General features: G+C 42.5%; 1 protein-coding gene across 1 annotated transcript in view; it reads left to right on the plus strand.

The window, feature by feature from the left end:
* Positions 1–19,805: 19,805 nt before the first annotated feature.
* The window catches only part of MRPL4 (mitochondrial ribosomal protein L4), a 16,318-nt gene continuing 8,584 nt past the window's right edge, over positions 19,806–27,539 (plus strand). Inside the window, exons 1-3 of the mRNA XM_081935886.1 lie at positions 19,806–19,914; positions 20,087–20,222; positions 21,802–21,886. Of these exons, the coding sequence (XP_081792012.1) occupies positions 20,175–20,222; positions 21,802–21,886 (133 nt within the window). The 5' untranslated portion in view covers positions 19,806–19,914; positions 20,087–20,174. The remainder of the gene's footprint in view (positions 19,915–20,086; positions 20,223–21,801; positions 21,887–27,539) is intronic.

Genomic DNA, 27,539 nt, shown 5'->3' on the forward strand with positions numbered 1-27,539 from the left:
TTTGGTAATGAAACGTCTTGAAGAAAACCACCAAGCTCAGAAAGCAGCAAGGATCCCACTTTCCCCCACCTCCTCTTTCTCCCTCTCTTTCTCCGTTTTGTCCTTTCTCCTCCTTCCCCCCCCCCCCCACTCCCTTCTAGCACTGATGATGTTACCTAGGTTAGGGTTACTGGGCAACGTGTGTGTGAGGCTGGAGTTATGCCCCCCCCGCATCCTCCCTCCCAGAGGTCCAAGCACCTCAAAGGAACAGGCAGGCTGCCACAGTTCCACTGAGAAGACATTTCTGAGAAGAAAAACTTCTCCGGTCGGGCTGTGGCCGTGCAATCGGACCAACCACATGGTTCACCTCACTGACTGTTTCCCTGGTGACGGACCAGCTCCACCAAGTCGGGCGCGACCGGAGAAGTTTCTCTTCTCAGAAATGTCTTCTCAGTGGAGCTCCTGAAAGGGACAGGCAGGCTGCCACAGCTCCACTGAGAAGACATTTCTGAGAAGAGAAACTTCTCCGGTCGGGCTGCACCAGTGCGATCGGACCAACCACATGCTTCACCTCACTGACTGTTTTTCTGGCGACGGGCTGGCTCCACCAGGTCGGGCACGACCAGAAAAGTTTTTCTTCTCAGAAATGTCTTCTCAGTGGAGCTGTGGCAGCCTGCCTGTCCCTTTGAGGTGCTTCGACCCCCAGGAGGGAGGGTGCGGGGGAGCGTAACTCCAGCCTCACACACGCACACACACATTGCCCAGTAACCCTAACCTTCATGCTCTTATCCGCGCTCTCCTCGGCTCCTCACGACTGCAATAGATGTCCAGAATCGGCTTTTGGGGCTAGGGTTTCCGGCCCCTGCCACTTCTGGATGTCTATTGCCGTCGCGAGCAGCCGAGGAGAGCACGGAGAAAAGCGTGAAGGTTCTTGGCACTACGGGAAGCTGCAAAAGTGGCTGGGAGAGGCGCGCGGCTTGGTTTAGCCTCCCTGGCCATTGCAGCAGCAGCCCCAAGTGCGCCGATCTCGCCATTTTTTGCATCAGGGCATGCTGCAAGAGGGGGGGAGTGAAGACCTTTTCCAGCTGGCGCAAAGGACTTCCCCGGACTTGCTTTAGTGAGCATGGGCCCGCACCTCCACCAACAATCCGGAAAAGGTCTTTACTCCCTCTCTCTTGCAGCATGCCCCGATGCAAAAAACGCCAAGGCCTTGCAAGGTCCCCGAACTTGGGCTGGCCGCGCCGCCTAAGCTCTGCCGCCGTCCCCACCCCTGCGCTTTCTGGTGGCCCTGCGGCCCTGCGCTATAAACGAGCCTGGGATCCTTGCAAGGCCGCAAAAGGTCACCAGACTTGCTTATAGTGCAGGACCATGGCACCTCCCCTGCCCCACGCTTAGTTGCAGCTTACTTACCTCCTCGGAGTCGGCAGGTAGCAATTGAGTGCCAAACAGGAAAAAAAGGTAAGTGGGTTTAGATAGGGTTCTTAGAGGTGGGTGGGGCGATTGGTGAGGTAGCCAATCAGTGGGTGGTGGGCAGGGCTAGGATAGTGCAGACGGGCGGGGGAAGCGAGCATTGGAGCGGCTTCTGGACGGGCGGGGGCGAGCGAGTGAGTGACAGGGGCGGGGCAGGAATTTACTTCCGGGTCTATTGACCAACCGGTCTGCCCAAACCGGTGTGGACCAGCAGAAACCCACCACTGATTGGCACCAGCTGTTATGTGTGCCAAAAAGCAAAAAAAATGGCAGCTATGATTGTGCAATTGAGGCCCATCTATTTTAGAAATGCATTGTGCATATAAGGCCTAAAAAAAGAGGTCAAGGATTTGATCATGCAATCATATTTACCCTCTTGACTTTATCACCCTCTTATCACTGTAATACTATCACTCAATATCTGCTGTGGAGCTGCAACTGCACAACAGAAATGGTTACATTGAATAGTTGTTGCTCATAAGATGGCACGGGGAAAATCATAACTCTTATGTTATGAGGTTCATCATAATTCCTAGATTCTATAGAATCGAATCTCAAGGGTGGAAGGAATCATTGACCCAAAGGTGCTTTTTCAAGAGGCAACTGGACTTTCTGGTTTTTCATTCAAGAAGTGAAAGCAGAACTGAAGAAGCTTCTAGGATGGGAAGCGAAATGTCTTCAAAGACAAACCAGAAAGTCCAGTTGTCTCTTGAAAAAGCATCTTTGGGACAACCATGGCCTGAATGACTGAGAATCTCCATAGACAAGGGATCTTTGAGATCTTTAACTTCCTGTGCCATGCAGGAATCCGATACGATATCATTCATGGCAGAATAGAAAGGAGATCAGAAACCTACTAACTATTAAATAGTACTCTCAGAAGCATATTGCAGTTTGCTGTTAAAAGTCCTATTGCTGTTAGCAGGTAAAAAGCCATTATTTTTGCCACAAAAGCATAGAAAATTTATCCATGCTTCCATTTGTACAGCCAACACATGGAAAATACCAACTACAGAGTTATTGCTCCTAAAGAGGACTGAGAGGCTGTCTCTGGCATTGTCTTTCATTTTCCAGTAGCAATCTATGCAATATTTTGTATAAATAAATATGCAATATTTTAAGGAGCTGGAGAGATACTCAACACAGTAGCCGCATCAATTTTCCTCTGGGAAAATAAATGTTATGGTGCTGGAAATGTAGAGAAAACAGGAGGGAAACTGTATTTTAGTCTTTGGATTTTAGTAAATTATTTGTAAAACAGTGACATGATATTTAGGAAACACGTTTTGGTGTTTGAAAAGAAACAAACAAAAGAATTTACATAATAACTGGGAAGCTTCTGATAGGAAGGCTTCCTTCTTCTCTCAGCTGCAGTTCTCTCCTCTCCCAACTGCGATCAGGAAAAAATAAACTATTCAATAAGGTCTGTTTCAAATATTAGCAAGATAATTTACATACTCAAGATGAATTATAAATGATCATTTAGCTTGTAGCTTTGCCTACAATGTATGCTTTTCATCATTGTCAAGAGTAGAAACAGTTCCAAATCAGCCTCTTTTTCCCCTCTGTAATAGTTTGACATCCTATTTCAAAGATTCCAGAGTTCATTGCTGTATCTGCTCTTTGTGTTTGCTCACTGTACCTTCCTCCTTTTGGGCCACTGCAGTGGATCCCAAAGGGCAGGGGGAGCAGAACTACTGGACAATGTAACTGAGACCTCCGGAAGTCATCTAGAAAAGCACTTAGGAATGTCAGTTTCAGTCTAGAAAAAAAAACCACCCACCCTAGAAGCGTATTGGAAGGGCCTGGAAGTGACTGTAAACAAACTGCCTTTGGAAGGAATGGGAAGCTTTGAGATGTTTATCTGAACTGGAGGCCGGGCAGGGAGGTCGCAGACTCCTCTACCGAGCCAACGAAAGCACTAGAGACGCATGATTTCATTTTATTGTCATAACCTCTTGAACCCCTAGATGCTGTAGTGGAGCTTGCATTTCCGGGCTGCATTTTGACTGAGCTCTGCTCAGCTCACAACTAGCAAATTGGGACGTTTGTGGGATTGAAACATTTGCAGCATGAACCAAAGCTGGCATTGCTACACAAGCAGTTAAATGGCTGCTTGAGGTAAGATTATTTTAAGTCAAGTCAGTCAAGTCATGAGCAAGACAAGAACTGGGATGGGGTGGGGGAAGTTACACTTGGTTTTCCCAAGCTCAAAGATCTGGGGGGAGGGGGAGATTGTACATGTATCACAAATATGGAGAGTGCTCTTAGCCAGACAGCACTAAATTAAAGAATGTACACAAGTCTTCAACTTACGACCACAACTGGTTTCAGGATTTCCACTGCTAAGCAAGGTGGTTGATGTGAGTTGTGCCCAATTTTACAATTTTTTTTGCCATGCTTGTTAAATGAATCACTGCAGTTGTTAAGTGAATCATACGTTGGTAAGTGTGACATGCAGTTGTTAAGTGAATCTAGGCTGACCCATTGACTTTGCTTGTTGGAAGATGGATGATTGTAAATGGCGATCATGTGACCCCAGGATGCTGCAACCATCATAAATACATGCCAATTTCTAACAGCCTGAATATTAATCATGTGATTGTAGGGATGCTACAATGGTCATGTGAGGAACGGTTGTAAGTCACCTTTTTAGTGCTGTTGCAACTTTGAATGACTCATGAGGGGCCATCATGCTGCCCAAAAGAGAGGGGAGGAACATCTGATCCTGTTGAAGGGAGGAGTTGCAGGTTGAAGCGCAGCCCCCTCCCCCTCCCGATAGAAGGAGAAGGAGCCCAAAATGGCAACCAGTGCCTCTCCCACGCAGCAGGCAGGCTGCCAAGAGCAGGCAACCCCCTCCCTCTCTCCGAACTAGGGGTGAAGAAGATGACCAGCCATATCAGGCGCAAGCATACAAAGGCCGACAGGAGGTTGGAGGAGTAGGGCTGAATGACCCACCCCAATTCAGGGGAAAGTTTGACGGAGACCCAGACCTGCTAGCCCTATTCCTTGATTCAGCTGATATCCACCTAGAACGCTATGGGCACATCTACCCATCCCTCAGAGCCATGGTGAATACCATTGCACAGGTTCTAGAGGGAGAAACAAGGGAATGGCTAGCAGCCCTCCACAAGAGCCCCCCAACTGCAAGACATAGATGACTTCCTGTGACTGCTAGAGTTCAGATTTGAGGTGGTGGAGGAGGACCCATATGCAGAAGAGGAACTCAGCAACCTAAAGCAGAGGGGCCGCCCCATCAAAGAGCACATCCGTGAATTCAGGAGGGTCATAGGAAGGCCACAGCGGCCACCCTTTACCACAGCGGCTGCTGGTGCATTTTTTCAGAACAAGCCTAGACAAGCAAATTGCCCTGGTAACCGCATACTGTGACATCCCAAATCAACTCTCTGAGTGGTTCCGAGTAGCAACAAAAGTCGGCAGTGGGCTATGCGCCAACGACCTGGGAAAGCAACCGGACACAAAAGAGAGAGGTCAACCTGACCTGAAACCACCCAGCCGCGGGGAACCACAGCACCACAACAGGCCCTGAGACCAGCCCTCCCTCGAAGTCCGCTGAAATGCTACAGATGTGGGGGGATGGGCCAAATGGCAGCTGCATGCCCAACCCCAGCCCCAAAACCAAGGCCAGACCCACCGCCCAGGGTACGACCAGAACGAGGGCCCAAATGGACCACCAGCATGTCCGGGAAGGCCTCCAGGCTGCAGAGGCCCCTTCCCCCTCAGGTGAACGTGGTGGAACCCCAGGCAACGACAACCATTTGCCAGAATCATATGACAGCAAGGACGAGGGAGAAAATGACCCAATGGTGAGTGAATCAATTCATCCTTTCCTTTTTCTAATATGCCTCACAGCCCCAAAAACAGGAAACCAGGGGGATTTTCAAGCCCTAATAGACTCAGGTTGCACAAGGTGCTTGATCCACCTAACCACAGTCCTGAAACTGGGGATCAGAGCAAAAAGACCGATCCGGTTTGAGCAGGTCGATGGGTCCCTAATCGGAGGAGCTATGCCACCCACATAACTGAACCACTGAGGCTAGAACTAGCGGATCGCTGGGAAGTAATTCAATTCAAATAGCTCCCAAAATGACAGACGCAGTCATACTGAGAATTTCCTGGCTAGACAAGGGGGACCAACCATCTGGTGGCAAGGAGGTACCCTCAGACTTAGAATATCAAGGGGCCCCCAACCCCTCCCACACCAGCAAGCAAAAACACCATCCACCCTGGAAACCTCGCAAGATAGCGCACAAGAACAACTGGCAACCACATCCAACAAAACCCCAGAGGTCGAACTGATTCCGATGGAATATCAGAACCTTGCAGAAGTATTCAACGAGGCCGAGTGTGATGTTCTGCCTCCCCACCAGGAGACAGATTGTGCCATTGAAATCATTCCCAGGGTAAAACTACCCAAGCCCAAACTGTATGCCATGACACACCGGGAAATGCAAGAGATGCGCAAATACATAGACAAAAACCTAGCAAGGGGGTTCATTGAGCCAGCCAAGCCATGGGTCGCTGCACCAGTTCTCTTCAAAGAAAAAAAAGATGGAACTATGAGGCTGTGTGTGGACTTTCGAGGGATAAATGGGGTGTGCGTACAAAACCTATATCTGCTCCCCCTTATGAAGGGCATGCTATCTCATCTGGCCAAGGGAAAAGTCTTCAACAAACTAGACATCAGAGAAGCATACTACCGAGTACGTATCAGAGAGGGAGATGATTGGAAAACAGTGTTCAACTGCCCCCTAGGGAGCTTTCAATTCAAAGTGATGCCTTTCGGATTGCAGGGGCCCCCAGCGGTATTCATGCAGTTAATAAACGAGGTGCTGCATGAGCACCTCTACAAGAGGGTCCTTGTCTACCTAAATGACATCCTTATCTAAACTGAGACCATTGATGACCATGTACCCCTGGTCTGCCAAGTACTGGAAAAACTTCTGGCAGCCAACCTGTATGTCAAGGTATCAAAATGCGAATTCCACCGTGCACGGTTAGACTACCTGTGTTACCGAGTGTCAAATGAAGGAATAGAGATGGACCCAGCCAAAGTGCAAGCTGTCCTAAGCTGGCAACCCCCTTGCACTTGCAAACAGTTACAAAGCTTCCTAGGGTTTGCAAACTTCTACAGGCAATTCACCCTCTCCTTTGTGAAGATTGCCAAACACCTGATAGACCTCCTGAAGGGAGCCCAGGAACGAAACATCGTCCGGGACAACCCCTACAGTGGGACCTCACCTGCCAAGAGCCATTCAAAACACTAAAATAAATGTTTGCAAAGGAGCTGGTGCTGAAGCATCCTGACCCCGAACAACTCTTCATGATCCAGGCAGATGCCAGTGACATCGCAGTGGGAGCAGTGCTACTCCAAAGAAACAATCAAGGAAACTTACAACCTTGCACCTACACTCCCACAAGCTCACAGACACAGAGAGACAATAGGCCGCATGGGAAAAGGAGGCTTTCGCAGTGAGATGGGCACTGCTAACCTGGAGACACCTGTTGGAAGGAAGCCAGAAACCGTTCGAAGTCTGGACCAACCACAAAAATCTGAAGGCACTTAGGACCCCACGGAAACTATCACCCAAACAAGTCCGATGGGCTCAATACTTCAACTGTTTTGATTTTGTCTTAAAGCACATTCCAGGCGGGAGGAACTTTCTAGCTGACACCCTTTCCCACATGCCTCAGTACAAATGCAAACTGTAGCACGTAGTGGACACCATCATTCCCTCTACTCAAACAGCTGCCCAAGAAACCACCAAGCGGCAACGCTGTGACCGGCAAGACCAACCCGCAAGCGACCTAACCATGAGACTCAAAACTGAACTGCTAGCAGACCCCTGGTTCCAAAACAACCAACACATCTTGATGAAAAGAGATGACCTTGCATGGAAGGGGACGAAACTCTACGTCCCAGAATCCCTATGTATCCTAGTTCTCCAGAGGAGTCATGACACCAAACCGGCAGGCCACTTTGGATTCCTAAAGACTTTACACTTAGCCTGGAGGCAATTCCGGTGGCCTGGCATAAAGAAAGATGTGGATAGTTACGTGAAAAGTTGCACCATCTGCACCACAATGAAGAGACGACTGGGAAACCCCTCCAGACTGCTGCAAACAGTAGCAGAACCAACGAGGCAGTGGGAGGAGATCACAATGTACTTTATAGTAGAGTTACCAAAAAGTGGGGGAAGCATGGTGATTTGGACTGTAATATCTCCAAACAGGCACACTTCATACCCTGTAGCAGACTGCTCTCGGCTCACAAGCTGGCTAAACTGTTCGTGAAGCATGTCTACCAACTGCATGGAGTACCTCGAAGAATTATCTCAGACAGAGGGGTCCACTTCACAGCTAAGTTCTGGAGGGAGTTCCTGCGGTCCATTGGGTCATCTCAGGGTCTTAGTTCAGCTTTTCATCCGAGCACTAATGGGGCAGCAGAGAGACTGAACGCCATGATAGAGCAGTACCTGAGGTGCTACGTGAACTATCAGCAGTCCAATTGGGCAGACCTTTTATCTTTTGCTGAGGTCGTGTACAATAATGCTGTTCACAGTAGCACAGGACTCATGCCGTTCAAAGTAGTGAGCAACATGGACTTTGTCCCAATGCCTGAGTATCCACGGGACAACCCCCTCCTCAGTCAGCTTGATTGATTGGATGTCGATGCTGAAAGCAACTTGGGAAAATGTCAAAAAAGCACTGGCTAAAGCGGCACGAACCTATAAGAAACAGGCAGATAAACAACGGGCTCCACAATGGCCATTCCAGGTGGGAGAGAAGGTTTACCTCTCCACAAAATATTTGAGATTAAAACTGCTTAGCAAGAAATTGGGGTTGAAGTTTATGGGACTATTCCCTATAGTAAAGATCATCAACTTAGTCACAGTGCAATTGAAACTGCCTCGATTGTTGGAGAGGATACACCCGGTGTTTCATAGTAGTCTCTTAAAACCTGTGATCGGACCCACTCTGTGACCACTACCCCAGGAGCCCCTGGGCCCTATGGTCATAGGGGGCCAAACCCATTATGAAGTTCAATGAGTCCTTGATTCAAGGTGGAACAGGAGACAACTCCAATACTTAATCAAGTATTTGCTAACCAAAACTGCTGGGTTCAAACACTATGCTATATGATCCAGGGATAGCCAGCCAGTAAGATGTAGACTGTGCATAAATGCCATGCCCATTTTTGCAGTCCCGAGCGCTAATTTTTCAGCAGTGGGATTTCATTTAAGCAACAATCAAAAGATGCAAGAGGCACTGCAGGTTGTGAGTTTATTTTTTTATTTTTGTTTGTTTTAAGTTGAGCTCAACTTCTGGGGCCTTTGTAAACATGGCCATGTTATTATTATTTTTCGCCACTAATGGAAAAGGTGTTTGTTATTTTTCCAGGATATTTTCAACTTCTTTAACCCTGAGGTTTTGATGGTCTCCCAAGTATTAATTGGGATGACTCTCTGTTTAGCTTTTTAAAGCTCAGCTACGTATATCATCCAGGAAGTTGAAGATCCGCCCATACTGAAAGGGTACCCAGTTGAGAAAGGCTGATGTGGACAATTCTAAGTTAAATTCCTGGATTTCTAGTTACAAAAAGAATCTGGTGGAAAAATGACAAGAAAACTCTTTGCTTGAAAGTCAAAAGAAAGGCAGAGGCCAATGTTGGGTTTGATGGACCCTATTCACACATTACATTAAAATCATGGTTTGCTCTGTGGTTGATTGAAGAAATGACAATGGCTAAGTTCACATCCTATACTGTCATACTGCGGTTTGCTTGTTGGCTTTGGCTTTTTACCTTGGTCCATGCATGGCAATAATCCAGAGTTTGCTATAGTTGTAGACAAAGCCACAAATGGCTAGGTTCACACAACACGCTGAGCCACAGCCAACCACATAATGACATTATGTGGTTTGAATGCAGCTGTGATCTGAAGCTGTGTAAAGCCAAGTCAGTTGAGCAGTTCAGCTGAGAAGAAGCACGTGGTGAGATGATGCCACACTGGTTACAGATGGCTACAGAATGGCTTCAGAAAGATGCTTACGGTTGTTCCTTTAAGAAGCATACAGGAGTTTGAAAAACTAAATGTGCAGCTTCCACAGAGGTCGTCTGGCACACCGGAAGAAACAATCCTCCAAAACAAGCAGGACTAAAATTAGCATCTTGTGCTTTCTCATGTCTTGTCAGCTTCTCAACAACAGCAGAAAAAAAAAGAGACACCCAATTAACCTTTTCTCAGACTCACCATGTCTCCAGTAAGCTGAAAATGAAAAGGGGAAAGAGCCGGTTAGAAGCAACTGGGAAGTAGGGAGCAGCTTCTCTGCCTTATCATACACATGCTTGGAAAAGATCAGAATCTTTTGTTCCTTCTTGGCTAACATTGTAAGCACTTCAAAGTAAAACTCAGGTTCTGACTCCTCTTTTGAGCTGGCCTTACTACCCTGGAGAGGAAATTTACTTCAAGTCAGCAGATAAATGGCCTGATTAATCCACTTGCAAACCTTTAATCATTTGCCAGTGCTAACATTTTTAAAACCTTGTCAGCAGATAATTCAGATTAAATGTCTAATTTTGCAAGAAATTCTGTATGTTGGTTTCCTACATTATATTTTGCAACAACCCATTCACTTGTTGCACTAACTCTTTATAGTTTAAAATGCCAAATGGTTGCGAGTCAAGCATTTTATAACTCTTATGTAAATAAGTAAATAAACAGGGAAGCAAGAATATCCATGCTGGAACAAAACAAGATATATTCAGGGCCAGTCTAGGAGATTTGCCTTTGGCATATAAAATTGGTAGAAATATGGAGAGGGAAGAAATTAGAATCAATACCATTTATTATTCTATTTATTCCATTCTTATTATTTATATTGCTTTTAGATATGTTCCCAAATAGATTTTGTTTTATAACACTCCCTGAAGGGAATTTAACTGAAAGTAGTATAAAATAAATACAAATAAAATAAAAAAATAAATTAAAGGCAGGCATCTATGTGGCAGAGGCTTCAAAAAAAGTCAAGATGCTGGCTAAGATGATTCTAAAAAGAGGCAGGGCTTCAGTCATATGGTTTTGATTTTTTTTTCCCTGAAACACCTCCCTCCCGCTGTCCAGGATAGATCCCTGAGATAAAATCTATGAAATTGTAAAGTCACATTGACATAATTAACAGAAATGGTGCAGATAGTCCTCAACTTAAAACAGTTCATTTATTGAGAGTTCAAAGTTACAATGACACTGAGAGAAGTGATTTATAACCATTTTTTACGATAGTTGAAGCATCTCCATGGTCGCATGATCAAAATTCAGAAGCTTGGCAACTGACTCATATTTATGACCGTTGCTGTGCTCAAGATCATGTGATCACCTTTTGTGGGCTTTTTAACAAGCAAAGTCAATGGGGAAGCCAGATTCACTTAACAACCAGGTTACTAACTTAACTATTGCAGCTATTCTCTTAAATAACTAAGGCAAGAAAGATTGTAAACTGGGACTTAACAAATGTCTCACTTAGCAACATCCATTTTGGCTCCACGGTGGTCATAAATCGAGGACAACCTGTACTTTTTTTTTTTTTATAATTCAAAACTATTTTGTAAACACTTCATTGCCTCCCTTGCTGGTAGGACCTCCCTTCCTGAGCGCAGCAGGGTTTACAAAAGACCTTTGGCAAAGGTTTCTAATGTGAGCAGAGAAGGTATGAATGTGTGGGACAAGGAACTCCTCAAATCATGATAGGCCTTTTGGGTCCACACTTTGGAATGAGATAGATGTAATCAGTGATATGTGACTCTGCTGAATTCTTTCCAAATGTGCCAAATGTTTTCTTTTGATTTTTCTTTCTTGTCTTCAACTTTCTTGACTGATTTCCCCTCCCTGCTTACTTCATTGTTGCAGGGTGGCAGAAGATGCAATGGGTTTCGGGTGGCCTGCATTTCTCAGATTCTCTAATAGCTTTCCTGATTTGCTCCATATATATCTTTTCAGCATGTCCAGGGTTTTTAATCCTGAATACTTAATACTGATGTTTACCCTCAAATAGGGCACATAAGATTGCATTGCAACAGCTGTCATTTAATAATGATAATAGAAGTAGGACACCCCCCCCCTTTTTTTTTTTTGTCTTTCTTCCCCTGACTTATTTTTCCTTGCACAAACCCTTGTATGATAAGTAGACATCCAATTAAGGTCAAAAGACAAGATGACTGAGGAAGAGGAAATCACATGGATGTTATTTGGAATTTTTAACTAAGAAGCTTGCTGCAAAGGTGAAACTTGCTTTCCAGTCAGCTGGTTGATGGAATCCTCCTCCATATATTTGGCATTTGAAGCAATCAGTCAGGGGTGTGTGGCTGATTTCTTTCCAGCCAAGATGCATTTAGACATTACTAGTAGCTTCAATTTGCAATTCTTCAGGAACTTCTAATTTGAATGTGTCTTAATCATTATTTATATTTTAAAGCTTTATTTTGCAAAGGTGTAAAGGTCCACCGTGGACCTCACACATTTCCTAAGAAGTCCGTACGCATAAGCGCACCAGCGTGCCTACCGTCCATGTCCTACTGTCCCCATTGATATGTACTCATTTTACGTGTTCATGGCCATGTTATACTTATTTATATCCATCTATTTGTACGATAATGTCCATGTGTATACTAATACCTGTTACCTTGTGTATGATGACAAAATAAAAATAAAAAATCAGTTACTGAGGGTAACATTTTAGATGGTTCAGGATTATTGTATGGAGTGAAACTGGATCAAGTCTTGTTTCCTTTTCTGAGGTTATGAGTAACTGCATAAAGTATTAGGCAAGAGGAAACTCATCTATTTGTACAGTACCGTACTGCTCATTTTCTTTCCTATATATTACCTTCTAGGAAATGGCTTACTCAATACTTTATTATATCTGTACTGCCCTCTGCTGGTTCTTTTAAGGTGCATCACTGAACTGCTTGTGTACAAGACACTTTTATCTACTGCATAACTTTGCTTACCATCTACAAACTACGATTTGATGATATGTTTGTGTAAGAGGGACTTTTCTCTGCCGGTCAACCAAATTTGCCCACATGAATTCTTTGCAAAAATTGATAACATGCTGTTTTTTTGTTTTTGTGGTTTCCCATCAGTTTTGGCTGGCTCTGGAGTTCTGGGAGTTGAGGTCCACACAGCTTAAAATTGTCAAGTGTATGAAACACTGCTCTAAAATAATGTATGATATTTTGAATGCTATAGGCTACCTTGAGAACTGTTTGGGAAATTGGAAGGGCAGGACAGAAATTATTTAAATAAACGTAGGTCTGCTCAAAGGCAAAGTCCTTTGAATTTAAGGGCATGTATTCATAAAATGCTAGTGGCATTAATCTTTTTGCAGTCCATCCACCTCATATGATAGTTGAAATCCATGTGTAAGAAAATAGGCAGGGGTGTTATGAAGGGTTAGGGTTGGGGACAGAATTACTGCACAATGGAAATGCATTCTAGAGTTGAGACATACTTCTGTGGCCTAAAAGGATGAATAATCATGAGAGTTTTCTTCTATAATTATGTGTTTATAAAATCTGTCTCATAGGAGTTTGATAATAAAGTGAGCACAATTTATGAAAAACTCTTTAAAAATTAATTATGTTAGACAAAAACTACTTAAAACAACAAACTCACATTGTGCAAGTCAGAATAACCGTACGTACAATTTTTGGGAACCAAATGTCAGTGCTATTGAGAAATCCAAAGGTTTGTCAATGCTAATTCTGGATGATACACTTTTTCACTCCTCTCCTCTTGTCCGTCAGAGGGAATTCTTTATAACAAGTCCAGCTCTTGACATAAAACCCTCCTTCTGGTGAGGAAATGGTTTAAGATGAAGAGGTTTTGAATCTAGCAAATTCACATCCTCTCTCCTGAAGTGCTTTGTTTGGCCTTCTACTTACACCAAAGTACCTCCAGAGGCTTCTAGTGAGAAGGCTAATTCTTTCTATAATTTCAGAGGGGGCGACTCCAACAAATCCGGCACTTCCTGAGGGTCCATCTGGAACCAGAGGACAGCAACTTCATCTTATGACTATATTGGCAATTTGAAATTTAAGAGGCTGTATGGAAAAAATTATTTTGTGTACTTATCACTACTAAAAAATTTGCTGGCAGATTCTGCATATTTTTTTAAGCAACACTGAGACAAAAGAAATGTGCAAGGAAGCTTGTTTTATGATGCTTTCAAAGTTCTATTAAACAAAAGTTGTCTCCTGTTTAGATTATAAAGTATCAGGATCATAAGGTCAGTGCTCTATTTAGCATCATGGGGAAGAGAAGAACAAACACAACCAGATTCGTCAGCAAGGCTTTTTCTACGCCTCTGCACATTGACCCAGCTGCCTAGGCAAGCTAAGCATTCCCATGAAGGCTGCGCCTAGGATACTAATGTATAAGAAAAGAAAATGTTTCTTCTCTCCCACACACAAACTGCTGGAAAATCATCTGGTATGCTTTCTTTTACAGGCCTTCATTGTGTGGCTTTTTTGTAAGTTATTTCCCCTCCCCCCTGTATTTGTAAATAATTTCCTATTTTAAAAAACCTGAAAGCTGCTCCAAATCTTCGCATTCTTGGTGAATCTTGAGCTGCATCTACACAATGTTTTTTATCCATCTGAATTCAGGCAGAATCCAGTTGAGAGCTAATATTTATGATCCCTTTGTGTCACTTGATTTTAATAAAACCATTAAGGGCAAAAATAATACTAAATGGGGAAGCAACAGAAAGTTTCAGCATAAGCAAAGTGGTAAGACAGGGATGCCCTCTATCCCCCTTGTTAGATTGGGTAATGGATAGGCACACACAGGCTTAACGGTAACAACAGCTCTTTATTAAGTACAAGTGAGAACAATCCAGCGAAGGTTGAGTCGGACAGCAGCCCTTTTATAGGGAGCTGTCAGACCCTTCGACGAATAGGATTAAACCTCTGTTCCTGCCGGAACAGAGGACCTTGGTGGAAACCACTGTAGTTAGAACAAGTATCTAACACCCCTCCACTCTTGGATGGAACAATCCTACTTGTTACGTAGTAATGCAGGTAGGCGGCCTTTTGGGTAGCTCTGCCTGACCTGTGCAGTTCAGTAGGAGGGATTTCTTTGGACAGGTCGGACGGACCTGTTTGCTTCGCAGCTCCGCTTAGTGGAAGCTCCTGGAACCTTTCACAGGCCGCGGCTGGAGCTTCTAGGGTCGGTTCGCTCAGAGCTCGCTGAAGGCCTGCAACATAACCAGATAGGTTTCCTGGTACCCTCGGGCTTGAGCTGGCCATGGAAGGAGTGAGTGCAATTTTTTTTTCCGGGGCCTAATGAATGAAGGAGGTGCTATACAATTGGTACAGGGTAGGTGCTTTGTTGTAGCGCTTTATTTATTGTGCACTTGTAGTCTGCGCAGATGCAGACAGACCCATCAGGTGTCACTATAGGGGTCTCTCAGCGTGCGTGATCGACCGGCTCTAGGATTCCCTGGCCTACGAGCTTGTCAATTTCTCTGTCAATTTTGGGGCGGAGAGCAAAAGGTACTCTCCTGGGTTTTAGCCTTATTGGGGCTATGTTGGGATCCAAACTAAAGGAAATTGGAGTCCTCATATACTTACAGTGCTGAAGACGTCCTCGAACTCCTTGTTTTGTTTTGTTTTTGTTTTTTATTGGATTTATATGCCGCCCTTCTCCCAAAGGACTCCTTAAAGATGGCTTCAGTGACATCGTCTTTCAAGGCGTTGATACCGGTCACCTCTAGGTCCAGGGCTTGGAAACAATCTAGCCCTAGGAGGCTCTGCAGGTTGCCGCTGACCACTGTCACTGGGAGTTTCCTGCTGAACTGCTTGAACTTCACCTGGAAGGTGCCTTGGTCCATGATGGGGACCCGGTTTCCCTGGTAATTGCGTAGGCGGATGTCAGGGGTGCGAAGATCCTGCTTTTTTAGGCTAGGGATAGCCTGCTTTAGGGTAGACCACGGCATAATGGTCAGTGATGACCCGGTGTCGATCTCCATTTCACATGGAGAGTCCTCAATGAGGACTGTGACCTTCAGCTTTTTTGGCTGCCTGGTGCGGACTTGGCCGATTGACGTGTGGTAGGTGACTCTATTGTCGCCCTCTGAGCGCTGTGGTGGCTTCTGCCAGACCCCTTGGTTGGGGCTCTGTTGGCGGTTTGGTGCGCTTCTAGGCTGCCAGGCAGTGGCAGGGAATTCGCTCCGGCATACCTTGGCCATGTGCCCCTTTCGCTCGCAGCACTGGCAGGTTGCGTCGCGGAAACGTCAAGCTGATCTGACATGGTCTCCTCCGCAGCTAGCACAAGGCGGGAGACGCGGTTTGAATTTGCATGCCGGCTGGGCGCGGCTACTCTGCATGCGGCAGCTGTTATCTTCCTTGCCTTCCTCGCCCTCGGGCTCTGTAGCCTCGCGATGTACGCCTGTACTCCTTCGCTTGTCTTGTGGAGCGCTTTGGCGCTGTAGAGTGTCAGTAGATTTGACGGCTGATTTGGATGCCCTGGCCTCGTCCAATGCGATCTGCAGAGTGAGGTTAGATTTAGCGAGTAACCTCCTCTGTAGGTTAATGTCCCGCACGCCGCAAATTATGCGGTCCAGAATCAGCTTGTCCAGGTCTTGGAATTCGTAGTATGCTGTGGCCTTGCGAAGCGCTGCAACTTACTCATTAATCGACTCGACCACTTTCTGGTTCCTGATGTTAAATTCATGCCGGCGAACATGCTTGGACAGCTTGGTGGCATAGTGGGTCCTCAGCGTCTGCTGAAGCACAGACCAGGCAACTGATTGGTGTCGGCTCTGAGAGGTTTTTCGCTGTCTCGAACACTTCCCAGCCACAGTATCTGAGGAACATGTTCTTGCTGCCTTCAAAAAGGCCCATGAGGTCGTTTGCCTCGAGGAAGCAGTCAAATCGTAGCATGTACGAGTCCCAGTGCTCGGTGACTGGGTCATACGGAGTCAGTGGGGCATGCATGGCCATTTTGTGTTCAGAGGCGCTTAAAAATGGCTGCTCAAAGCCGCTCTGAGCTCCGGCCTGGATGTACTTGCTGGATTGCTACGCTCTTTCGGTTTGCCTAGTTTCCTTCCAATCCCACCGTTGTCGCCAGTGTTAGATTGGGTAATGGATAGGCACACACAGGCTTAACGGTAACAACAGCTCTTTATTAAGTACAAGTGAGAACAATCCAGCGAAGGTTGAGTCTGACAGCAGCCCTTTTATAGGGAGCTGTCAGACCCTTCGACCAATAGGATTAAACCTCTGCTCCCGCTGGAACAGAGGACCTTGGTGGAAACCACTGTAGTTAAAGCAAGTATCTAACACCCCCTGTTATTTATCCTCTCAATAGAGTCATTGATGTTACAAATTAGATAGAACAAGGACATAAAGGTTTTGAAAATTAGAACACAGGAATACAAAGTGCAGGCCTTTGCGGACGATCTAGCATTTATCATAGAGGAACCCCTAGAAACTGGACTAATATTACAAGACATAAACCAATTCGGTAAAATGGCAGGGCTTAAAATAAATAAAGAGAAAACTAAAATATTAACGAAGAATTTAACCAAAAGACAAAATGAAGAACTGGAGGAGAAACTGGGAATTTTGAGGGCTAAGATAATTAAATATTTGGGAATATGGTTATTGGCAAAATGTATTATAATAAAAGAAGATAACTACAATAAATTGCTATGACAAATACAAAAAGATTTGGAAAATTGGACTAAACTACAGATATCACTAATTGGCAGAATCTCAGTAATTAAAATGAATGTATTACCCAAACTACTTTATCTTTTCCAAACAATATCGATTAAATTAGAGATCTTTTTTTCCGAACAACAAAATAAAATGGTATCCAAATTTATCTGGTCAGGGAAAAAACCGTATATTAAATACAAACTTCTACAAGATAGTAGAAGCAAAGTGCATGCGAGTGAAGCGAGTGCTCACATTGCTACTGAACCAGTAGCAAAGGTAAGTGGATTTCACCCCTGGCTGAATGGGAGTGGCCAACAGGATGGGTGTGGCCAACAGGTTGGGCGTGGCCAGCTTGATGTCGCTCCCCAACCTGCTGCATGTTTCCTTTTTGCATTGGTAGATCGGGACGAAGGGAGGTTGGCCCGATCTTTCCTCTTCGCAATGGGTAGACCAGGACAGCCCCGCGGGCCAGATCTAAATCCATGGGCCTTGAGTTTAACACCCCTGGCTTAGAGCAAGGTGGATATTACAGGCAATGCATTTCACAAGGCTGTTAAAAAGGCTGTACTTTTCCAACATAACTTTACCTCTAGATCAGTATTTTCTTGTCTAGACAAAGTAGAATGAACCTCAGCAAAGCTGTGTTTCCAATTTCAGCATTTGAAGAATAGTGTAGCTAGATAGGAGATGCTTACATCAGAAGATTAGTGGGATATGCCTGGACTTCCTAGAATCCCCCACCTTTTTTATTGTGTCTTTGAGTCAGTTTTTGACTCCTGACAACTGCTTGGGCAAATCCCTGCAATTTTCTTGGCAAGATTTTGGAAATGGTTTGCCATTGCTTGCTTCCTAAGACTGTGAGAAAAGGTCTGAGCCAAGGTCACCTTGCTGGCTTTGTACCTAAGGCAAGACTCACCATGTCCCAGTTTCTAGTCTGATGCCTTAACCACTACACTGCTCTTTATAGTAATTTTCTACAATAGGGATGGGCAACCTGAGCGCTGCATAGTCTCCAATCCCTGAAGCCATCTCAAGCCAGGTTCCTAAAATTGATGGCATAATATCCTGAGATTTTGAAATGGAAACAGTAACTGAAATATGCTTAATATAGTTGCAGTCAGAGAGTTGCTGCTTGATCCTCAGCTGTCACAGGTGGCAGCTATAAAAAGGACTACTTTTGGCTAACTAATCCTACTTCAATTGCTGCCCTTCCTGTGCAAGTTGACTTTTTTTAATCCACTAAAGAATAATGTTGGGGTGTCTATGTAAAATAAACTAATGAAAAGAAACATCCCCTCCTTCAGTTTTTCTTCTGAATAGGCTGCAGTATCATCATACATACTACAATGTACATAATGCATTGAAGCAGCATATTAGAAATAGAAACACAGTCATAAATAAAAAGATGGGCCCAACAAAATGGTTTTAAAGTTGCATTAAGAATATGGTTAACACAAAGAAAACCTTCTTGGGGAGGTTTTTTTTTAAAAAAAAACTTCATTATTTGCTAACTTAGTAATGTTGGAAGAAATATCCATCTGGTTCAGATCCAAGCCTGGAGAAAGACACTGGAAACATGGAGGCTGATTGGAAAGAGGGTTTAATGATGAAGCAGAACTACATGGATGGTCCTGGGCAGCTGACCACATGGAGTTGAGAGTGAGGGGCTTTTTATACCTTCTCTTGGGCTTTGCACTTGAACTTCCTGTTCCTGTGCAAGAACACATATTCTATTGGCTGTTGTCAAATTCCCATGGTGCCATGTATGAATTCTAGGAATTTGTCTGAGCCAAGCTTGGTTGAAGTTTGGCTGATGCAAAATCCTAAGGAGCCTGTGCAATGTAATGAGCTCTGCTGCTAAATGATTAATCCTATTATGTCCTGAGGGATCATGCCTTAATCAAATCATCCCGGAGCTGAAGGTCTTTTGTTTTATAGATAGGCTGGCACAATCTTTCTCAATGAGTACAAAGTATTTGCTGGGGGATATTAAGAAAGACTTGGGGGCTGTTTTCTGTCTCCAAGAACATGTTTCTCTATTTCTTCTTTAGGGAAATATAATATTCTGCCTTTTTAATATTTCCTAAAATATGTCATTCTTCTGGGAGGGGGTGGCTTCCCACAATAACAAGCAAAAGAACAGTTATATACAGGCAAAACATACTTAATAATAACAATTTTATTCTTTCCATTCTATCTTTCTGTTCCTTTGTTCCTATATTCTATATTCATTCTTTTATTATTTCCTCTCCACCGGGAACAAAATATAGTTGTCTGCTAACCGTTACATGTTTTTTGCAACAATCCTGTGAAGTGGATTAAAAACAAAATGAGTGACATCATCCCAAGGCTACGTAATGAACTTGGTGACTAAGTGGGGATTTGAATGTGGAACTCCTTCAGCCCGACCTTCAAGTCACAGCATCGCCCTCCCTAGGACAGAGTTCTTCCACTTGGCGGCTTTAAGCTGTGTGAGAACTTCAACTCCCAGAATCCTACACAATTTTACAAGTCAGTTTGGCTTTGCCCAACCCTCTCTCTCCTTTCCGACTTCCGCCTTGTTTCGAGTCGGGTTCATGCCCCCTAGAAGTTTAGCTCCCGCCACTAGCCGCCTCAAAGCGCGTGTGGCGTATGGGGATCATAGAGAGAGACCATGGTGAGGCAGAGTCAACTTCCGGTTAAAAGAGATTGCTTCCGTTAACGACAGAATGGTGTGCATATAGGTACATCTGTCAATAGATTTATCATTATTTTTATCTAGATGACTTGGGAGTTTCCTCGCCTTTACAGTGTTTAATACATTCTCCAGAATCCTTTTTAAAATCAAGAATGCCCCCAAGACTTCCTCCTACCCTCCTGCACTTTTTAACGTTTCTGCTCTGACACTTTGTTTAGGAGTGACGTCATCACTCCGAGCCGGAAGCGGCATGCCCCCTGGCGTGCAGGCCCCTTGCTTATTTCGAGGCGAAAGGGGTTCGCCGCGATGATCCGCCTGTTGGCTCCATTGTCCAGCCGGAGAGCTGCTTCGAGGGTAAGAGAGATTGTGAAGCCGGGCAGGAGGCTACTGGGTGGCCGGGAAGAATTTGTTACGCAAGGAACGAGGTCCCGTAAGGGCCTATTACAGAGGTCCTCAAACTTGGCAACTTTAAGACTTGTGGACTTCAACTCCCAGAATTCTCCAGCAGAGCAGAGCTGGCTGGAGAATTCTGGGAGTTGAAGTCCACAAGTCTTCATACTTAGGTTAATGGGTTAAATCGTTGTGGTTTTCCCCCCCTTCCATTCAATCATGTCCAATTCTCAGTTTTCTTGGCAAGGCTTTTCAGAAGTGGTTTGCCATTGCCTCCTTCCTAGATCTGAAAGAAAGTGACTGGTCCAAGGTCACCCAGTTGGCTTTGTGCTTAAGGTGGTGTCCAGGTGTCTAGCCTGATGCTTTAATCACTACACCAAAGTGACTCATTTGTGTTTTCCATGGCTATTTATGTTGTATGAGTACAGCCATTATGGTTACATTTTCTGAGAACAGAAGAATATTCCAGCTTGGCTGTCCTGGGTGATCCCAAATTTGATAGGAAACTATGCATAGGAAATCCATTACATACTCTCCTATTGCATAAGAACTAATCTTTGGTCACAAAGTTTCTTTTCCTTTCCTTTTATTTATTTAGAAGCTGTTTGTTTCGTTTTCTATCTTGCTTATTAGTTTTAAATAATTTCTTCCCATGGTTCTTTTTATAAACCATCCTCATAACATCCCTGTGAGACAATTAAATTGAGATAATGACTTATCTAAGATCACAACATGAATATAGTATCTGAAGAGATTCATGCTTGTGATTTCTTGATAAACATTTTCTACATCACACTAGATCTCATTTAAGAATTATCTGTTAAGAGTAAACTCTCTTAATAGATAAGATCAGTTTGAGTTCACAGAACACACTAAATCAAAGCTTGTTTTCCTTTGGGGCTATGCATAATCCCAGTTAATTATGTTTAATTCAGGTAATCTAGATTAAGAATATTCATGTTTTAGCAAGTTGCATGGTGGGACATGTCCAATGCATCTGAACAGTGCTACATTGCAGATATTTTATTTGCAACAATTAAAAGGTTGGGTACAAGAAAGGATATTCCAGGTATAAGTAATAGTGATACAAACTAAGCGGCCTAATGAAAATCCATCCATAACACATTGATCCAATGAATCACAGGTCAGAGTGCTCTTTAGATTTTTAACTTGGAACTATAGTTCCCCATGGCCTGTCCTGCCAAAATATCAATAGTTGGGCATTTTGTCAGTTATAGTACAAAATATCTGCAGGCATTTTTCACTTGTTGAATAATTGAACAACAATCCTGAGTTATTTAACTACTATTTGGTTTAAACCACAATTTCCAGTTTGCAGTAACCAAAAAATAGCTGCTAATGTGAAATTGAATTCTAGCTTATTCCTGTTTTAGCAAACTGGGGAAAAAAGAGAATTAGCTATGAGCCTGGCTATTTATCAATCACCCCCCCCCCTTTCTCATGCTTTAATATGATTTATATCATTCTTTTTGGACACAATCTTTGCACTGGAGATCATCTTTGTTTCATTTTCTATCCCAAGCTTATTTTTACATTGACAAAAGAACAAAGTTTGGTTGGCAACGTAGATGCTCCAGCTGCTGTGGTGGATGAATCTTCATTGCAAAGTAAGTTTATTTCATGAGAGCATGGTTTACTTCTATGTATGTAAATTTATATTTGTAATTCTTCTCCATTGCCACAAATTATTATAGCAGTAATTCTATGAACTAGGTTAGCCTGAGAGTTACTGGCTAGACCTGGGTAACTAACTGAATTCCACAGCAGAATGAAATTAGATTAGAAGCCAAGTTTCCCCAGCCTTGGGCCAACAGCATAACTGCTATTCTATTGGTACAAGTTAATTGAATGTATCAAATACTGGTACCTCCTCCAAGCTGTGATGTGAAGTAGGGAATAGGGTTTTTTGTCTTCTTCCAATATTATTTTGCAAAAACATGTTTTAGAAATGTTTTGGAATCTTTTGATTGCAAATCTTTTGAAATAATGATGTGAGAATTCCTATGGTCAGCTCTTCAGATAAAAAAAAGATGTTTAACAAATATAAGAGACTACCTTTTGTAATAAAAAAAATGAAACTCATCCTATTAATCCTACGCATTTGATGCAAGTATTTAGAAATGGAAAATAAGTGTTTCAGTTTCGTTATCTATGAAGCATATTGGTAATAGCCCTTATTTCCTTTAAACATTTTTCCAGTTTTTCTCTGAAATCTCTTTTGCATTTTTGGGGAAAATATTCTGTTGCTGTTTTTAAAGAAGCCACATATGATGAGGCAGCAGCATTTAATACAATACAATACAATAGCAGAGTTGGAAGGGACCTTGGAGGTCTTCTAGTCCAACCTAGGCAGGAAACCCTATACCATTTCAGACAAATGGCTATCCAACATCTTCTTAAAGACTTCCAGTGTTGGGGCATTCACAACTTCTGGAGGCAAGCTGTTCCACTGATTAATTGTTCTAACTGTCAGGAAGTTTCTCCTCAGTTCTAAGTTGCTTCTCTCCTTGATTAGTTTCCACCCATTGCTTCTTGTTCTACCCTCAGGTGCCTTGGAAAATAGTTTGACTCCCTCTTCTTTGTGGCAACCCCTGAGATATTAGAACACTGCTATCATGTCTCCCCTAGTCCTTCTTTCTCTTAAGCTAAACATACCCAGTTCCTGCAACCGTTCTTCATATGTTTTAGTCTCCAGTCCCCTAATCATCTTTGTTGCTCTTCTCTGCACTCTTTCTAGAGTCTCCACATCTTTTCTACATCGTGGTGACCAAAACTGAATGCAGTATTCCAAGTGTGGCCTTACCAAGGCATTATAAAGTGGTATTAACACTTCACGTGATCTTTTTTTTTTTTTTTTTTATTAAAAGAGTTTTATACAAACAAATTTTCCCCCTTTTCACCCCCCCTCCACACAATATAAATCTCATACAAATGCTATACCCCCCCAACCCCCCCGCAAAAATTCACATTCAAATATTATACCAAACACTTTACCCCCTCCCCTCCCCCCATCTTAAAATAGATTACTCATAACCCCTCTCCTCCCAACAAACACTATATAAATTTCTCTTAAATTAATAATAACACATTGATCATTTTCTAAGCTAATTTAACATCTATAACTCTTAATATAAATTTCTCCTAGCCTAACAATGTTTCATTAGTCCCATCTTCTAATTTATTCATACATATATATTGCCCCATCCTCCACCCTAACCCTCCCCCACCTCCCACACAAACCCACCCCCCTGACTTCCGCTGTATACCACTCTAACAATTCCAAACATCCCATATACTATTTACTCTGATCATCTATCGGTCTAAACATTCTTACCTAAAGGCTAGATAATAACTCCTAGTCTGGTATTTATTCTGTATATAATCAATCCATTTTGCCCATTCCTGTGTGTAATCCTCCTGTTTCTGAGCTTTTAAGAAAGCTGAAATTTTTGCCATTTCAGCGAACCCCGCCACCTTCTGAATCCATTGATCAATTGTCGGCAAAAAGTCTTTTTTCCAATGTTGCGCAATCAACAACCTAGCTGCTGTAACCATATACAAGGCCAATTTTGTTTCCCCTTTGGTAAAATCCTTAACTATACCCAATAAAAACATTTGTGGAGTGAATTGTATTCTTTTCTTAAATACATTCTGCATAACCCACCATATTTTTATCCAAAAAGCTTTAACCTTGTTACAAGTCCACCATACATGAAAAAAGGTAGCATCTAGACACCCACATCTCCAACATTTTGGTTGAACATTTGGGTACATGCATGATAATTTTTTAGGATCTAAATACCATCTATAAAACATTTTATAGAAATTCTCCCTTAAATTCTGTGACTGTGTAAATTTAACATTCTGAACCCATATTTTTTCCCACGTTTCCAACATAACCACTTCACCAAAATTCTGAGCCCATTTAATCATACAATCCTTAACCAATTCACTTTCTGAGTCTCTTTCTAACAGTACATTATATATTCTTTTAACTTGTTTTGGACCAGTCTCTTTTATCTGCTTAATCAGTTCCACTTCTTTATCCATAAAACCGACCCTGCGATCTTCTTCCCATCTCTTCTGAAGCTGTATGTAATGTAACCAATTTAAAGTAATTCCTTCTTCCAACAGCTGTTCCAAAGTTTTTAACTTCCATTCGCCCCCATCAGCAATAAGCACATCTTTATATAAACAACCCCCGAGTGACTTAATATTCATAATCCCCATGGTGTCTGCAAGATCCAACCAAAGCGGTATTTTATAATCCCAATTGGGCCGGTGCTTCTTCCATATTCTCATCAAGGCACTACGGAGAACATGGTTGTTGAACACTTTATCCACCCTGTCTTCATAAAAAAGACATGCATGCCATCCCAGAACAAGATCATGGCCTTCTATATTCAGCAATTCCATTTTTGTTTTCCCGAACCAATCTGCTACATGCGTTAATACCGCAGCTTCATAATACAATCGAAGGTTTGGGAGTCTGAGGCCGCCTCTTTCACGTGTATCTTGCATAATCTTCATCTTTACTCTCGGTTTTTTCTCCTTCCAAACAAATTTATTTAATGTTGTTTGCCAATTTAACAAGGTTTTATCTGACTTAAGCACCGGAATCATCTGGAATAGAAAGATAAATCTAGGTAGAATGTTCATTTTAATTGCTGAGATCCTTCCAAGCAAAGACAATTGTAACTTTTTCCACGCTTCAAGATCTTTCTGTATCTTTTGCCACAACACTTCATAGTTATTTGAGAAAAGTTTTGTGTTTGATTCTGAAATTTGTATTCCTAAATATTTAACTTTAGAAACTATTTCAAAACCTGCTAAACTTACAAGTCTCTTTCTTTGAGTCTCTGTCATGTTTTTAACCATCATTTTCGTTTTGTTTTGATTTAGTCTAAACCCAGACACCATGCCAAATTCTATTATGATATTTTTCATCTGGATTATTGATTTCAAAGGATGTGAAAGGGTAACAACCAGATCATCGGCGAATGCTCTAGTTCTGTATTCCTTTTGCCTGATAGCTATGCCATCTAAGGATTTTGAGTCCCGAATTGTGTTCAACAAGACTTCCAAAGTTAAAATAAATAACAATGGGGATAATGGGCAACCTTGTCTTGTGCCTTTTTGTATCTCGAAAGTTGTTGACAAATTTCCATTAATAATAAGTTGTGCATTTTGTTGCTGGTAAATTGCTCCAATCGCCTGTCGCAATCGTGGTCCCATATCCATCTTTTCCAAAGTCTTGGTTAGAAAGTTCCAATTCACTCGATCGAAGGCCTTCTCTGCATCCAAGAAGACCAGCGCTGCCGAGATCTGCTTATTCTTATCAAGATAGTCAATTAAATCTATGAGTTGCCTTACATTCTCCTTCATATGTCTGCCTTCAATAAATCCTGCTTGATCATGATGAATAATCTCTTGAATAACCGGCATCAATCTGTTGGCTAGTACCTTAGCAAATATTTTATAATCTGTGTTCAAAAGAGATATCGGCCTGTAATCCTCTGGTTTCTTAGGGCCCTCTTTATCTTTAGGTATCAATGAGATAAAAGCCGCTTTCCATGAGGGAGGTATTTTACCTCCTTGTTGTATATTACAAAATAGTTGTGTAAGATATTCAATCATTTCCAGTTGTAAAGTTTTATAATACATTGCAGTCAAACCATCAGTCCCTGGAGCCTTAGCTAATTTAAGTTGATTTATAACTAAAGTGATCTCATCAGCGGTTATAAGACGTTCCAAATTTGCCTTTTGAAGCACAGAGATTTTTGCAACCCTTTTTCCTTCCAAAAAATCATCTATTAACTTGTTCTGTATATTATCCTGTACATATAGCTTAGTATAATAGTCCACAAATGATTTTTTAATCAACTCTTGTTGATATACCATCTTCCCTCGAAACTCAATTTTATCAATAATTCTGTCATTCATATTCCTTCTCAAAGTATATGCTAACCATCTACCAGGTTTATTAGCGTTGGCAAAGGTGTTATGTTTAGCAAATTGCAAATTGGTTGCTGTTTGTTCTGCTATAAGCATCTGAAATTGATCTTTCAACAGCTTTAGCGCCATCTGGAGCGCCTGGTCATTCGGGTTTATTATAAGCAGCTGTTCTTTGCGTTTTATTTCATCTTCCAATTCCATTCTCCTTTTCTGTCTAATTTGTTTATGTTTAAAGTTCATATGTATCAGGACCCCACGCATATAAGCTTTACTTGCATCCCAAACTATTTCAATGGGAGTGCCCTTATTCATATTAAAACTGAAAAATTCCTTCATATGTTTTTTAAGTTCATCAACATTTTTTTCATATCTAAATAAATTTTCATTTACTCTCCAAGACCTTCTTGGCCTCATCCCTAATTCAATTTGTAACCACACCGGACTATGATCGCTAAGTATCCTGGCGAAAATCTTGGATTTCTTGGCTTTAGGAATTAGATCCGGTGTTAACAAAAAGAAATCAATCCTTGAAAAGGATTTATGTCTATCTGAATAGAAAGAAAAATCCATCTCATTTAGATGTTGCGTCCTCCAAACATCTTTTAATTTCAAATCATCTTGTAAATCAAAAAAAGCCTTTGGTAATTTGGTAGTGAATTTCGTCTTTGTACTCTTGTCTATCTTTGGAGAAATCACTCCATTCCAATCTCCCATTATTAGAATACTTTTAAAGTTCCAGTCTAAAATTTTTAAATGGAGCATCTTATAAAACTTTCTTGGCGTTGGTTAGGAGCATATATTCCTAGCACCAAAATGGAACCGAAGTCTATATCAAATTGAATTGCTATATATCTACCAGCGTCATCTGCCTCTATAACTTTAGTTGAAAATCTTTTATTTATATATATCACCACACCATTTTTCTTTACCAAATCAGAGGCAGCATAAAATGTTCCCAGTTTTGAATTCACTAAGTACTTCTGGTCTTGCAGCCTAATATGAGTCTCTTGAAGGCAAACCACATCATTATTAAATTGCTTCAAATAATAAAATATTTTTTTCCTTTTTTGTGGGGAGTTCATTCCATTCACGTTCCAAGATAATAACTTAAGCATCTTTAGATCTGGTCTGGAGCGCTGAAAGCATTTGCTGAAGATCTCTCTCCACAAGACCAATCTTCGGCCCTGCTCCTCCCATGGCTCCGGTTTGCTTCTTAGCTTCTTTCTTAGCACATTGTGTTTGAGGGTCGACGCGCTTGTGAGATTCTAACATTTGTCTAGTCGCCTCTGGATCTCTGTTGCTTAT

Source organism: Natrix helvetica (genome assembly GCF_964273705.1).
Source record: "Natrix helvetica genome assembly, chromosome: 1".
Taxonomy (NCBI): domain Eukaryota; kingdom Metazoa; phylum Chordata; class Lepidosauria; order Squamata; family Natricidae; genus Natrix; species Natrix helvetica.